This window comes from Anomaloglossus baeobatrachus, chromosome 1, assembly GCF_048569485.1.
Source record: "Anomaloglossus baeobatrachus isolate aAnoBae1 chromosome 1, aAnoBae1.hap1, whole genome shotgun sequence".
In the NCBI taxonomy this organism is placed as follows: Eukaryota; Metazoa; Chordata; class Amphibia; order Anura; family Aromobatidae; genus Anomaloglossus; species Anomaloglossus baeobatrachus.
The window spans coordinates 574,655,253-574,671,808 of NC_134353.1; the positions used below are offsets into that span (position 1 = coordinate 574,655,253).

The 16,556-nt window shown below is 46.2% G+C and overlaps 1 protein-coding gene across 2 annotated transcripts in view; it reads left to right on the forward strand.

Annotated features, from left to right (window-relative positions):
- SPATA6L (spermatogenesis associated 6 like) overlaps positions 1–16,556 on the forward strand; it is a 118,553-nt gene that overhangs the window by 29,815 nt on the left and 72,182 nt on the right. For both annotated transcript variants that reach the window (XM_075339810.1, XM_075339818.1), the window contains exon 5: positions 2,093–2,134. In XM_075339810.1, coding sequence (XP_075195925.1) covers positions 2,093–2,134 — 42 coding nt within the window. The remainder of the gene's footprint in view (positions 1–2,092; positions 2,135–16,556) is intronic.

A 16,556-nucleotide genomic window follows, 5' to 3' on the forward strand; every position in this document is an offset into this window, starting at 1 on the left:
CAAACAGTTGATTTCCACCACATATAAGATATCACCAAACTCAGGAGAAATTGCAGAATACATTTCATGGTGATTTTTTTCCTGTTACCCTTGTGAAAAAAAAAGCTACCTGGTTGAAGTAACAATTTTGTGGTAAAATTTTATTTTTTTATTTTCATGGCTCAACGTTATAAACTTCTGTGAAGCACCTGGGGGTTCAGGGTACTCACCAAACATCTAGATAAATTCCTTGAGAGGCCTAGTTTCCAATATGGGGTCACTTGTGGTGGTTTTTTGCTGTTTACGTACCTTAGGGGTCCTCCAAATGCAACATGGTGCCCGCAATCTTTTTCAGCCAAATTTCCTTTCCAAAATTCAAATATTGCTCCTTTCGTTCCAAGCCCTCCCATTTGTCCAAACAAAGGTTTCAGACCACATGTGAGGTATCACCGCGCTCATAAAAAAGTGGGTAACAAACATTTGGGTCAAATTTTTGGAATTACCTCTTGAAAAAGTAAGAGAATTGATGCCAAAGCAACATTTTTGAGAAAAAAATTACAATTTTCAATATGACAAAGTAACGTTATCAAAATCTGTGAAGTACCTGTGGGTCCAAAATGCTCAGTATACCCCTCGATAGAAGCCTTAAGGGGTGTAAATGGGGTCACTTGAGGGGGGTTCCTGCTGTTTAGGTACCTTAGGGGATCTGTAAAAGCAACATGGTGCCCGCAATCTGTTTCAGCCAACTTTGCTTTCCAAAATTCAAATATTGCTCCTTTCATTCCGAGCTCTCCCATTTACCCAAACAAAGGTTTCTGACCACATGTGGGGTATCGGCACGCTCATAAGAAAGTGGGTAACAAAGTGTGAGGTCCAATTTTTGGTGTTACCTCTCGAAAAAGTAAGAAAATTAGTGCTAAAGTAACATTTTTAGGTAAAATGTTAATTTTTATTTTTTTTCATTCCATATTACTTTAGTTCCTGTGAAGCACCTGAAGGGTTAATAAACTTCTTGAATGTGGTTTTGAGTACCTTGAGGGGTGCAGGTTTTAGAATGGTGTCACTTTTGGGTATTTTCTGTCACCTAGGCCTCTCAAAGTCACATCAAATGGGATGTGGTCCCTAAAAAAATGGTTTTGTAAATTTTGTTGAAAAAATGGGAAATTGCTGATGAACTTTGAACCCTTCTAACTTCCTAACCCCAAAAAAATTTTGTTTCAAAAATTGCGCTGATCTAAAGTAGACAAGTGGGAAATGTTATTTATTAACTATTTTGTGTGACATAACTCTCCGGTTTATGGGCATAAAAATTAAAAGTTTGAAACTTGCAAAATTTTTAATTTTTTTGTCAAATTTCAGATTTTTTCACAAATAAAATAAAAAAATATCATCCTAAATTTACCTCTAACATGAAGCCCAATATGTCACGAAAAAACAATCTCAGAATCACCGGGATCCATTGAAGCGTTCCAGAGTTATAACCTTATAAAGTGACACTGGTCAAAATTGCAAAAAATGGCCTGGGCATTAAGTACAAATCTGGCTTCGTCCTTAAGGGGTTAAAGGGGTTGTTCACCTTTGGGTACTTAAATGTATGTATTTGGAATAAAAAGTATTTTTGCAATTGGGTTTAATAAAAAAAATTCTGCACCGTTTGGCTTTTATAGGCTCTTTGTTTCCCGTCACATTCATCTTTGATGGTCTGTGCCCATAAATCAGCTCAGCTGGAAAAAAAAAAAAACATATCACCATGAAAAAGAAAAAGAAAAAGACAGATAAAAGAGTTACAAACTTCCCAGCCAGACCGTCAGAATGGGCTCACTGACAGATTCTCAGTTCACTAATTCTGTAGCCAGTAGTTGACAGTGCAACACAGAGATTATAGACAGCAAACAGTAATAGTATTTATCCGAAAATACATGTATTTAAGTAAAAATCGCCAATGATGAAAAACCCCATATAAAGGTTATGTTTTACAGGCAACTAAGGTTTACATTTATATTGCTTTATATGTTTGTGATACTTAATAATTGTTTTTTGTTTTTTTTTTATGTTTCACCTTCCCAAAAGTATATTTCCACTAAATCTCATGCATGTTTTTCTTCTTTTTCAGAGCGCACTGCAGGTTTTGAATTGTTACAATTTAATCCATTAGGTAAGGTTTTAGCCTAGAAATTCACAAACTGCTTTATGTGATGATTAAAGCGGTCTTTACACGCTGCGATCTCGCTAGCGAGATCGCAAGCGATTGTACCCGCCCCCGTCGGTTGTGCGACGCGGGCATATCGCTGCCCGTCGCGCACAACCTCGCTTTCCCCCGTCACACGGACTTACCTTCCCTGCGACGTCGCTCTGGCCGGCCATCCGCCTCCTTTCTAAGGGGGCGGGTCGTGCGGCGTCATGGCGACGTCATACGGCGGCCGTCCAATAGAAGCGGAGGGGCGGAGATGAGCAGGACGTAACATCCCACCCACCTCCTTCCTGCCGCATAGCCGGTGGAGCCAGGTAAGGAGATGTTCCTCGCTCCTGTGGTGTCACACACAGCGATGTGTGCTGCCGCAGGAACGAGGAACAACATCGCTAATGAGAGGTAAACGATTTTTTGTTTTAGGACGACCTCTCCGCGGCAAACAATTTTTGCCGCTTTTGGGATCATTTTAGGTCGCACATAACTGTTACACGCTACGATATTGTTAATGACGCCAGTTGTGCGTCACAAACACCGTGACCCCGGCGATAATTCATTAACGATATCGTAGCGTGTAAAGCCTGCTTAAGGCTGTGTGCCCACGAAGAGGTTTTGGTGAGTTTTTGACACTGCGTATTTTTGCTGTGTCAAAAACTCAGCGGTCTACAGTTGGAGAAAAGTGGGGGATTTATAGAAATCTCCTGCCCACGTCCTTCTTTATTACTCAGCGTAAACTGACCTGCGGTGTGAGTTTCAAATCTGCAGCATGACAATTTCTCTTATGGGTTTCGTTGAGGTTTACGAGTGTGCAGATTTTCCCCATAGATTTGCATTAGTTGTGGAAAATCTGCAGGTGAAAAACGCACATGCATTCTTAGAGCATTACCGCGATTGCAAGTTATCACTTACCTACTGTACATGTGATAACCTGCAGATTACTGGAGATCTCACCACTGGGACCACCAATGACTGGGACATGATTCAATAGAGCAATAGTGGAGAATGTGCACTGGGGCTCAGTTCATTAACTAGAGGCCGACTTATCTTTACACAGATATGGGGCAAAACAGCTTGCCAGTACCCAGACCCAATTTTTAACCAATTTTCTAAAATTTGGTGACTTTTATATTATAAAGACTGAGCCGCACATCCAACAGGTGTGAACAGGTGCTAGCTGAAAACACAATATAAGTACAAAATACATACAGCTGCACTCTAGAATGCTAACAATGAATAAGGGAACTCTGGTATTGCATTACTGTTATAGGAATATTTGAAAGAAGATTTATTTAGCTTATGTATTGGCCAATACATGTGAAACCCGATAACCACGGCAAGGTATATCTCTATATACCGGGAACCTAACTCAGATGCCTCTATCTGGGTTAAAAGCCTACATGTCTGGGCAGCTACGCTCCAGCTATAAAGGGGAATGAACACAGCCTGGTTACAGGGCGGCGTGCTCAATCAGAAAGAAACGCACTACAAATATATCTAAAAGACTGATCCGCATATCCAACAGATGTGAACAGGTCTTAGCTGAAAACACAATAGAACTACAAAACACATACAGCTGTTGAGAGCCTCTTTAAAGGGATCATCCTTCTACAAAAGATGGCCCCCTATACATCAATAATACAATGGATCTGGCTGAATCCTCCTATAATAATATTTCTTACCAGGGCAGAATATTGTACATTTTGAGGCTTATTTCATGGTGATCATCATGCATTCTCGTATATCTGGACATACAATGTGGGGGGCTTCTGCCATGTGAATTTGCTTTCTGTGATCAGTCTGTAGCCGCTCACAATAGATTACTTGGAGGTATCTTTACAACATGTCTGCTGACTAATGGAAGGGTGTTTCATCAAAGGGATTATATGGATTAAAGGAAGCCATTTTGTATACCGTACGAGCTCATCTATTGCTTGAGGATTATCCAAACCGACTTCAAAGCAGTTCTGAATGGAGCACTTCTATAATTTGTTTCATATGTATGAAAGCCAGAGCCCCAGATTAAGAGCATAATGCTTCTTCTAGTGGCATCTGGGAATCATTCACACATTTACACATTCATGAACTTGCCAGGGGTCCATAATGCCTTGATTTAGTGGTCACAAACCATATGGATTCTGTTATGGCAGTGTTAATTATGGGTATGAATTGATATTTTCACTTCACTATTCATGTTCCTTTTTCATGTTCATTTGCTCAATATCAGAGTAGGACTTCATGGCAACAAGTCATGGTCTTCTGCGACTTGCATTGTGCTCTGCCCTTTAAACGTTCCATGTAACCAAAAATGTAGCAGATTTGGGTCTTTGTTAGCAGTCACGATTAAAGGTATGACAGGTGACAAGTCATTCTGCAACAAACCACACTAGCAATCATTAGATGCAATATTGCAATGCAACATTGTGTCCAAAGTTACCTAGTCATCCCAGCCTTAAAGGGTTGGTTCACCCATATTCATTATTGACCACATAGATATTATGTTGAGAAACAAGGTTTCTCTTAAATACCTTGTGTTTCCAATAGTGCTCGTGAGCGACGCTATTGTGCTCCATTCATCCCCTTCGCGTGACCCCCGGCTCCGTGACTTCTGGGATTTGGTGATGTCACGTCAACTGAGGTGGGCTGCAGTCTCCCTGAGTGACTAGGCTGTGGGTGGCGTTTCACCGCTCATCACAGCCTAGTGTCACAGACCATCTTCTCCCTGCTCCTTCCTCCTTCACAGCAGGAGACACGCTGGGCTGTGATGAGTGGTGAAACACCACCCACAGCCCAGTGACTTACGGAGTCTGGGGCTGGCAGTGGTGATGTTAGGTGAACAGGAAGTTGACATGACATCACCATATCCCCGAGGTCACGAAGCCCATGGGTCAATCGATGGGGAAGAGTGGACCACAATAGCGCCTCTCACAGGCCCTATTGGCAACACAAGGTATTTGAGAGAAACATTATTTCTCAATATAATATCGTTGTGGCCAATAATGAATATGGGTAAACCACTTCTTTAATTAAGGTGAAGGATCTTATGCGGGCGTCACACGGTACGATCTATCGTGCGATCGCACGAGCGATCGTACCCGCCCCCATCGTTTGTGCGTCACAGGCAAAATGCTGCCCGTGTCGCACAAAGTCGTTAAACCGCCATCACATGTACTTACTTCTGAGCGACCTCGCTGTGGGCGGCGAACATCCTCTTCCTGAAGGGGGAGGGACGTTCGGCGTCACAGCGACGTCACACAGCGGCCGGCCAATAGAAGCGGAGGGGCGGAGATGAGCAGGACGTAAACATCTCGCCCACCTCCTTCCTTCCGCATAGCCGGCGGGTGCCGCGGGACGCAGGTAAGCTGTGTTCATCGTTCCTGGGGTGTCACACGGAGCGATGTGTGGTGTCCCAGGTACGATGAACAACCGGCACCATGAAAAATAAACGATTTTTTAAAAATAAGCGACGTGTACACGACTCACGATTTGTGACTGATTCAGCGTCACTCGGAGGTGTCACACTTAACGACGTCGCAAACGATGCCGGATGTTCGGCATGAAAACCGTGACCCTGACGATGCATCGCACGATAGATTGTCTCGTGTGACGCTCGCATTAGTGCAAGAATTGACCAATTCTTATGTGTCCATCAACCACAGCAAGTTGACCTTTTTCTGTTGGGACCCTATACTAGTGCCTCTCCTGGACTACAAGTCTACAAATACACATAGCTTTCTCATGAGCCAGATCAGACACCCCCATACTTTGCACTGACGAGGGGCAAGCACCCCGAAACACCGTGTCTGCAAATTGGGATTCTGATCTGGCTTATATATCCTGAGTCATATTGCAAAGGATTGTCAAAAATCCACTTGTGACTTTTAGGATCGCTACTTCCAATAGGTGGCGCTGTGCTAGAGTTTGTCTCCTTTACTGGAGAGACAATTTGAATATTTCCCAGAGGGGCATTGCAGCTATAAGTCCCCTTACCTGGCAGCCAGACTGGCTTGCAAAGTCTCCTTAAGGAGAATAGTGTTCCCCCGTGGAATTTTAGGGGCATTGCAGCTATAAGTCCCCTTACCTGGCAGCCAGACTGGCTTGCAAAGTCTCCTTAAGGAGAATAGTGTTCCCCCGTGGTCCCCACATAGCTTTCTCATGAGCCAGATCAGACACCCCCATACTTTGCACTGACGAGGGGCAAGCACCCCGAAACACCGTGTCTGCAAATTGGGATTCTGATCTGGCTTATATATCCTGAGTCATATTGCAAAGGATTGTCAAAAATCCACTTGTGACTTTTAGGATCGCTACTTCCAATAGGTGGCGCTGTGCTAGAGTTTGTCTCCTTTACTGGAGAGACAATTTGAATATTTCCCAGAGGGGCATTGCAGCTATAAGTCCCCTTACCTGGCAGCCAGACTGGCTTGCAAAGTCTCCTTAAGGAGAATAGTGTTCCCCCGTGGAATTTTAGGGGCATTGCAGCTATAAGTCCCCTTACCTGGCAGCCAGACTGGCTTGCAAAGTCTCCTTAAGGAGAATAGTGTTCCCCCGTGGTCCCCACATAGCTTTCTCATGAGCCAGATCAGACACCCCCATACTTTGCACTGACGAGGGGCAAGCACCCCGAAACACCGTGTCTGCAAATTGGGATTCTGATCTGGCTTATATATCCTGAGTCATATTGCAAAGGATTGTCAAAAATCCACTTGTGACTTTTAGGATCGCTACTTCCAATAGGTGGCGCTGTGCTAGAGTTTGTCTCCTTTACTGGAGAGACAATTTGAATATTTCCCAGAGGGGCATTGCAGCTATAAGTCCCCTTACCTGGCAGCCAGACTGGCTTGCAAAGTCTCCTTAAGGAGAATAGTGTTCCCCCGTGGAATTTTAGGGGCATTGCAGCTATAAGTCCCCTTACCTGGCAGCCAGACTGGCTTGCAAAGTCTCCTTAAGGAGAATAGTGTTCCCCCGTGGTCCCCACATAGCTTTCTCATGAGCCAGATCAGACACCCCCATACTTTGCACTGACGAGGGGCAAGCACCCCGAAACACCGTGTCTGCAAATTGGGATTCTGATCTGGCTTATATATCCTGAGTCATATTGCAAAGGATTGTCAAAAATCCACTTGTGACTTTTAGGATCGCTACTTCCAATAGGTGGCGCTGTGCTAGAGTTTGTCTCCTTTACTGGAGAGACAATTTGAATATTTCCCAGAGGGGCATTGCAGCTATAAGTCCCCTTACCTGGCAGCCAGACTGGCTTGCAAAGTCTCCTTAAGGAGAATAGTGTTCCCCCGTGGAATTTTAGGGGCATTGCAGCTATAAGTCCCCTTACCTGGCAGCCAGACTGGCTTGCAAAGTCTCCTTAAGGAGAATAGTGTTCCCCCGTGGTCCCCACATAGCTTTCTCATGAGCCAGATCAGACACCCCCATACTTTGCACTGACGAGGGGCAAGCACCCCGAAACACCGTGTCTGCAAATTGGGATTCTGATCTGGCTTATATATCCTGAGTCATATTGCAAAGGATTGTCAAAAATCCACTTGTGACTTTTAGGATCGCTACTTCCAATAGGTGGCGCTGTGCTAGAGTTTGTCTCCTTTACTGGAGAGACAATTTGAATATTTCCCAGAGGGGCATTGCAGCTATAAGTCCCCTTACCTGGCAGCCAGACTGGCTTGCAAAGTCTCCTTAAGGAGAATAGTGTTCCCCCGTGGAATTTTAGGGGCATTGCAGCTATAAGTCCCCTTACCTGGCAGCCAGACTGGCTTGCAAAGTCTCCTTAAGGAGAATAGTGTTCCCCCGTGGTCCCCACATAGCTTTCTCATGAGCCAGATCAGACACCCCCATACTTTGCACTGACGAGGGGCAAGCACCCCGAAACACCGTGTCTGCAAATTGGGATTCTGATCTGGCTTATATATCCTGAGTCATATTGCAAAGGATTGTCAAAAATCCACTTGTGACTTTTAGGATCGCTACTTCCAATAGGTGGCGCTGTGCTAGAGTTTGTCTCCTTTACTGGAGAGACAATTTACAAATATATGTGCAGATAGGATCTGGCACTAATTAAACTAAACTCTGGCTGATGGGAGGAGCACACAATCAGAATAGGAGGCGGTCTACACCTCCAATATGTATTGCAGAAAAAATAAAAAACTATATTATTTTTAAACATCAGGTTTGTAATATTTTTTGTTACATAAAAGGGCTGGGGAATATAAATGAGACTCATTTTAATTTTAACAATTCTACTATAATGTTTTTATTAAAGCAAAGGGAACCGTCATTTCAATAAACTTTGCATGAATCAATAGTACATGTGAATTTAAGAGACTTTGTAAGGTATCTTATTGGCATATTACCCACTATTCAGACACTGGTGTTTTATCACAAATTGCGCACCTTTATAGCCTCTGTGTTGCATTGTCTGTTGCTGGTTAAAAATTGAGCTAACTAAGAATTCATTAGTGAGTTGCTTCTCCCATAAGAGTTGTAAACACACTCTTATCTTCTTTCTTCTGAGCTCCTCTCACCTGAGTTCTGACCACATGAACGTTGAACTGAGTTTTGTGGTTATTAATCAGCAGAGACTAGCTCAGAAGGAAGAATACTATATGGACAAACCCTCTTTTTTCTACAGCCTGTGTGTTGCTGACTGCAGAATGAGTTAGCTGAGGATCAATGAGTGAGTTCATTCTGATATTAGAATTTTTTTCTTCCTTTTTCCTGAGCTCCTCTCAGCTCATTTATGATGAACTATAATGTCATTTGCCATCTCTTCTAGTCCAGATATTATTACTTAATCTTGCAAATATTTTATTGGCGGATTCGCCAAAAGTCCTGCAAGTACATTGTGAGTATTTGCGAAATACAAATTATTGTTGCCTCCATGATCACTGACACCAGTGGGTTGAAAGGACGTCCACACTGCAGCCATGTGTACAGAGACCAGTTAGGATACTAGAGTGGGCGGCATTAAAGCAGCTTTGATATAACACATATATGTTCTTTTAGTGATTTGCTGAATACTCCAGGCCACCAGAACAACATACATACACTAAGGAAAAACTTCAATGCAACACTGTTGTTTTTGCTCCATTTTTCGTTATCTGAATTGAAAGATCTTAAGCCCGCTTTACAAGCTTCAATATATCTCACAATCCGTTGTTGGGGTCAAGTTGTAAGTGACGCACATCCGGCATCGTTCGTGATATATTTGCGTGTGACACCTACGTGCGATCAAGATTGAACGCAAATACGGTGATCACATACATGTCGTTTATTCCTCATACATTGGACGTTTTGTTGTACGAACCTAGTCAATTGAAACGTGTGACATCCCTCATACGATTTTGATGTCTGAGGCTATGTGCGCAGGTGTGCGCTCTGCACCGCAGCTTAAAAAAGGTCCGCTTCAGAGCGCAGCTGAAAAGCTGCGTTCTGAAGCGCCTCACAATGTCTGTCATTCACTAATCTCTGTCAGTCGGTCACTATCTCTGTCCCTCTCTCTCTGTCCATGTCAGTCTATCCCTCTTACCCCCTCTCTCATACTCACCGATCCCCGATCTCCGGCGCGGCGCTGCACGGCATTCACACTGCTCCGGCGGCTTTTACAATTTTGAAAAAGCCGGCCGCTCATTAAACAATCTCGTATTCTCTGCTTTCCCCGCCCACCGGCGCCTATGATTGGTTGCAGTGAGACACGCCCCCATGCTGAGTGACAGGTGTCTCACTGCACCCAATTACAGCAGCCGGTGGGTGTGTCTATACTGTGCAGTGAAATAAATAATTAAATAATTAAAAAAAACTGACGTGCGGTCCCCCCCAATTTTAAAACCAGCCAGATAAAGCCATACGGCTTAAGGCTGGTATTCTCAGGATAGGGAGCTCCACGTTATGGGGAGCCCCCCAGCCTAACAATATCAGTCAGCAGCCGCCCAGAATTGCCGCATACATTAGATGCGACAGTTCTGAGACTGTACCCGGCTCTTCCCGATTTGCCCTGGTGCGTTGGCAAATCGGGGTAATAAGGAGTTATTGGCAGCCCATAGCTGCCAATAACTACTAGATTAATCATGTCAGGCGTCTCCCCGAGATACCTTCCATGATTAATCTGTAAGTGACAGTAAATAAACACACACACCCGAAAAAATCCTTTATTAGAAATAAAAACACAAACATATACCCTGGTTCACCACTTTATTAAGCCTGAAAAACCCCTCCATGTCCGGCGTAATCCAGGATGGTCCAGCATCGCTTCCATCTCTGCTGCATGGAGGTGACCGGAGCTGCAGAATACACCGCCGCTCCTGTCAGCTCCACACAGCTAATGAAGACAGCCGCGCGATCAGCTGAGCTGTCACTGAGGTTACCCGCGGCCACCGCTGGATCCAGCGACAGCGGGTAACCTCAGTGACAGCTCAGCTGATCGCGCTACTCACCTCAGTTGCTACGTGGAGCTGACAGGAGCGGCGGTGTATTCTGCTGCTCCTGTCACCTTCATGCAGCAGAGCTGGATGCTACGCTGGAGGTCCGTGGATTACGCCAGACATGGAGGTTTTTTTCGGGCTTATTAAAGTGGTAAACCAGGGTATATGTTTGTGTTTTTTATTTCTAATAAAGGATTTTTTCGGGTGTGTGTGTTTATTTACTGTCACTTACAGATTAATCATGGAAGGTATCTCGGGGAGACGCCTGACATGATTAATCTAGGATTTTGTGGCAGCTATGTGCTGCCAATAACTCCTTATTACCCCAATTTGCCAACGCACCAGGGCAAATCGGGAAGAGCCGGGTACAGTCCCAGAACTGTCGCATCTAATGTATGCGGCAATTCTGGGCGGCTGCTGGCTGATATTGTTAGGCTGGGGGGCTCCCCCTAACGTGGAGCTCCCCATCCCGAGAATACCAGCCTTCAGCCGTATGGCTTTATCTGGCTGGTTTTAAAATTGGGGGGAACCGCACGTTGGTTTTTTTAATTATTTAATTATTTATTTCAGTGCACAGTATAGACACGCCCACCGGCTGCTGTGATTGGGTGCAGTGAGACACCTGTCACTCAGCGTGGAGGCGTGTCTCACTGCAACCAATCATAGGCGCCGGTGGGCGGGGAAAGCAGGGAATAAGAGATTGTTTAATGAGCGGCCGACTTTTTCAAAAAAAGTAAAAGCCGCCGGAGCAGTGTGAACGCCGTGCAGCGCCGCGCCGGAGATCGGGGATCGGTGAGTATATAAGAGAGGGCTGCTCAATTCAGTTACTCAGGAGTTTAGCGGTCACCGGTGAGTCCTTCACTGGTGACCGCTAATCAGGACGCGACACAGACAGAGCCGCAGCATGACAATGAAGTCGGGTAAAGTTAACCCGAGTTCATTCTGATCATGCGGCTCTTTCTGTGTCTGCTGTCATCTGCCATTCAGCTCTGCTGCATAGCTGTCTGTGTCTTTTGTTAGCGGCCATGTAGCAGAGCTGAATGGCAGATGACATAGTAAAAACGCCTCCCTACACATTACACACGCTTGGCAAGTCAATAAATAAAAAAAAAGGGTGCCCAATGCATACGTCACAGAACACATGATCTAAAGGATCGCACACAAAATTGATCAATTTAACATAGACTACTAACGCACGTGTGACAGCAAATGACCGACCTACGTGCGATCTCATTAAATCGCATATGCGACCTGGGCGTGTCATATCGCATACGAGATCGCACACCTAATTGTAAGGTGTAAAGCTGGCTTTAGACTTTTTCTATGTACAAAAGACCTTTTTCTCTCAAAAATTGTTCACAAATTTGTCTAAATGTGAGTTACTTAGCACTAAAGGCCACTTTACACACACAGATAAATCTTTGGCAGATCTGTGGTTGCAGTGAAATCATGGACATATTGTTCCATTTGTACACAGCCACAAACCTGGCACTGATTGTCCACAATTTCACTGCAACCACAGATCTGCTGCAGATTTATCTGTGTGTGTAAAGTGGCCTTTAGGGGTACTTTACACGCTGCGACATTGCTACCGATATATCATCGGGGTCATGTCGTTAGTGACGCACATCCAGCGCCGGTTGCGACATCGCAGCATGTGACACCAAGGAGCGACGATCAACGATCACAAAATCGTTCAAAAACGGGGATCGTTCACACGTCTCTCATTTCCTTAATATCGCTGCTGCCACCGGTCCGATGTTGTTCATCGTTCCTGCGGCATCACACATCGCTATGTGTGACACCGCGGGAGCGACGAAGATCTCCTTACCTGCGTCCGCTGGCAATGCGGAAGGAAGGAGGTGGGCGGGATGTTATGTCCCGCTCATCTCCGCCCCTCCGTTTCTATTGGCCGGCCGCAGTAACGTCACTATGACGCCGAACGCACCTCCCCCTTGAGGGAGGGATTGTTTGGCGGTCAGAGCGACGTCGTTAACCAGGTATGTGTGTGTGACGCTGCCGTAGCGATAATGTTCGCTACGGCAGCGAGCACCAAATGTCGCATGAGCGACGGGGGCGGGTGCTATCGCGCTCGACATCGCTAGCAATCGCTAGCGATGTCGCAGCGTGTAAAGTACCCCTTATTCTTTACCGAGATAATCCATCCACATCACAGGTGTGGCATATCAAGAGGCTGATTAGACAACATGGTTATTGCACAGGTGTGCCTTAGGGAGGCCATAATAAACGGCCACTCTAAAATGTTCAGTTTTATCACACAGCACAATGGCTTAGATGTCACAAGGTTTGAGGGAGCGTGCAATTGGCATGTTGACTGCAGGAATGTCCACCATAGCTGTGGCCTGTGAATTGAATGTTCATTTCTCTACCATAAGCCATCTCCAAAGCGTTTCAGTGAATATGGCAGCACATCCATCTAGCCTCCCAACCACAGACAACGTGTAACCACAGCAGTCCAGGACCTCAACAGCCACCATCTTCGCCTCCAACATTGTCTGAGACCAGCCCCCTAGACAGCTGCTGCAACAATCGGTTTGCAGAACCAAAGAATTTCTGCACAAATTGTCAGAAACCGAATCAGTGAAGCTCATCTGCTGCTGGTCATCCTCACCGGGGTCTCCACCTGACTGTAGTTCATTGTTATAAGTGACTTGAGTGGACAAACGCTCACATTCAATGGCACCTGGCACACTGAAGAGGTGTTCTCTTCATGGATGACTCCAAGTTTTCACTGTATAGGTCATATGGCAGACTGCGTGTATGGCATGGCATGAGTGAGCGGTTTGCTAATATCATTGTTGTGAATTGAATGGCCCATGATGGCAGTGGGGTTTTGGTATGGCAGGCATATGTTATGGACAACGAACACGGGTACATTTTATTGATGCCATTTTGAATGTACCGAAATACTGTGATGAGATCCTGAAGCCCATTATTATGCTATTCATCCACAACCATATTCTCATGATGCAGCATGATAAAATATGCCCCCATGTTGCAAGGATGTGTATACAATTCCTTGAAGCTGAAAACATCCCAGTTGTTGTGTGGCCAGCATACTCACCGGACATGTCACCCATTGAGCATCCTGCAAATTTTGAACAAATTCACACCTTTTTTGAAGAGGAGTGAACCATCATTCCACAGGCCACAATCAACAATCAGATCAGCTCTGAGCAAAGAAGATGTGTTGAATTGCGGGAGTCAGATAGAGATCACACAAGATACTGACCAGCCAAGGTACAGCAGACAACTGGGGGATGATATTATTAGGGTGTGAAGGGCCATGGTTATTTGGCCCTTTCCAGCCTAACAATGGCAGCCCACAGCTGCCCCAGAAGTGGCGCATCCAAACGTTGCGCCAGTTCTGGCACTGAACCCGGCTCTTTCTGTTACCCTGGTGCGGTGGCAATCGGGGTAATAAGATGTTAATAACAGCCCACAGCTGCTACTAAGCCGTAGATTAGTGATTGCAGGTGTCTATGAGACCCCCATCACTAATCTGTAAGTGAAAGTAAATATACACAAACACCCCAAAAATCCTTTATTTGAAATAAAAGACAAACCACCTTCTTTCACCACTTTACTAACCCCAAAACATACCCGTGCAGGTCCAATGTAATCCACATGATGCCCCACAATGCTTCCAAAACTGCTACTTTTGACGCTTGTAGCTAGCGGCGCCATAGAGATGACTACCTGCTGTGAACTCCATGTAGCAACTCAGCAACTGAAGTGAGCCGTGCGGTCAGCGGTGATGTCACTCAGGTCTTTTGTGTACATAGAAAAAGTCTTAAGGCCGCTTTACACACAACAACATCGCTAACGAGATGTCGTTGGGGTCACGGAATTCGTGACGCACATTCGGCCTCGTTAGCGACGTCGTTGCGTGTGAAACGCACGAACGACCGTTAACGATCAAAATTACTTACCTTATCGTTGATCGTTGACATGCTGTCCATTTCCCAAATATCGTTGCTGTTGCAGGACGCAGGTTGTTCGTCGTTCCTGCGGCAGCACACATCGCTATGTGTGACACCGCAGGAATGAGAAACTACATCATACCTGCGGCCGCCCGCAATGAGGAAGGAAGGAGGTGGGCGGGATGTTCGGCCTGCTCATCTCCGCCCCTCCGCTTCTTTTGGGCGGCCGCTTAGTGACGTCGCTGTGACGCCGAATGAACCGCCCCCCTTAGAAAGGAGGCGGTTCGCCGGCCACAGCAACGTCGCTGGGCAGGTAAGTATGTGTGACTGTTCCTAGCGATGTTGTGTGCCACGGGCAGCGATTTGCCCATGACGCACAACCGAAGGGGGGGTACGCTCGCAAGCGATCTCGCCAGAGAGATCGCAGCGTGTAAAGTGCCCTTTAGAGTTTATGTCATGAAAAATGGGAGCAAAAACAAAAGTGATGAGTTTATATTTTTGTTCAGTATATATGGACTTAATTATTATTTGTTGCATCTAAAAATGATGGTAAAGAAACACTCCCATGAACGTTTTTTTAGACGGAGGACGTTTTATTACTGAAAGGACTACATTTTTTGCCACAATTATAAAAACCTCTGGTAGATAACCAAGTTGGCACTGGATGTAAGAAACATAGTAGGGGACTGGAAAAAGAAGGTGTTCCTAAGGAAAATGCATTAAATCCTTATGTTGAATTGAAAACAACCATTTGGATGAATTTTCGAAATTACACTATGCTATTATATTCATTACTTCTATATATACTTGTATGCATGTAATTATATGTTTATTCATTAACTAGAAGGTGGCCCGATGTATGTTTTTTGTTATATATATCGATGTTGTTGTGTGTAGTTGCCAGTGTTTGTGTAGGGCACTGTAAATGTTCTGGGTGTTGTCTGGGTGGGGGTGTCTGTGAGAGCGGTGTTGTATGTGTGTTGCGTTGTGTGTGTTGCGTTGTTTGTGGAGCGCTGTGTCTCTACAGCGTTCTGTGTGTGTGGTGCTGTGTGTGTTGCGCGGTTTGTGTGGGGGTGGTGTGCGTGTGTGTGTTTTGGGGAGGTATGTTTTGTGCAGTGTGTGTGTTGCGCGGTATGTGCGTATATTTGTGTATGCCGCGATGTTTGTGTGTTGGGTGTTGTATGTGTGCGGCATTGTCTGTGTAGGGCGGTGTTTTGTGGTTCCCAGTGTGTGTGGGGTGTGTTGTGCGGTGCGCGTGTGGCGCTGTGTGTGTGTTTTGGGGGAGGTGTGCACCCCCATCGTGCTCCATCCCCCATGCTGCGCACCCCCCATCGTGCTCCATCCCCCATGCTGCACACCCCCCATCGTGCTCCATCCTCCATGCTGCGCACCCCCCATCGTGCTCCATCCCCCATGCTGCGCACCCCCCATCGTGCTCCATCCCCCATCGTGCTCCATCCCCCATGCTGCGCACCCCCCATCGTGCTCCATCCCCCATGCTGCGCACCCCCCATCGTGCTCCATCCCCCATGCTGCGCACTCCCATCGTGCTCCATCCCCCATGCTGCGCACTCCCCATCGTGCTCCATCCCCCATGCTGCGCACTCCCCATCGTGCTCCATCCCCCATGCTGCGCACCCCCCATCGTGCTCCATCCCCCATGCTGCGCACCCCCCATCGTGCTCCATCCCCCATGCTGCGCACTCCCCATCGTGCTCCATCCCCCATGCTGCGCACTCCCCATCGTGCTCCATCCCCCATGCTGCGCACCCCCCATCGTGCTCCATCTCCCATGCTGCGCACGCCCCATCGTGCTCCATCGCCCATGCTGCACACCCCATCGTGCTCCATCCCCCATGCTGCGCACTCCCCATCGTGCTCCACAGTCACACATCAGACAGTATACACGCACGCATCTGATCGCATACACTCACACCCCACTTCTCCCTGTGCCCTCCGGTGGGCGGTCCCAGCAGCTGTGCTGCACGCCGTGCTCCTCTGCCGACACTCACAGATCCG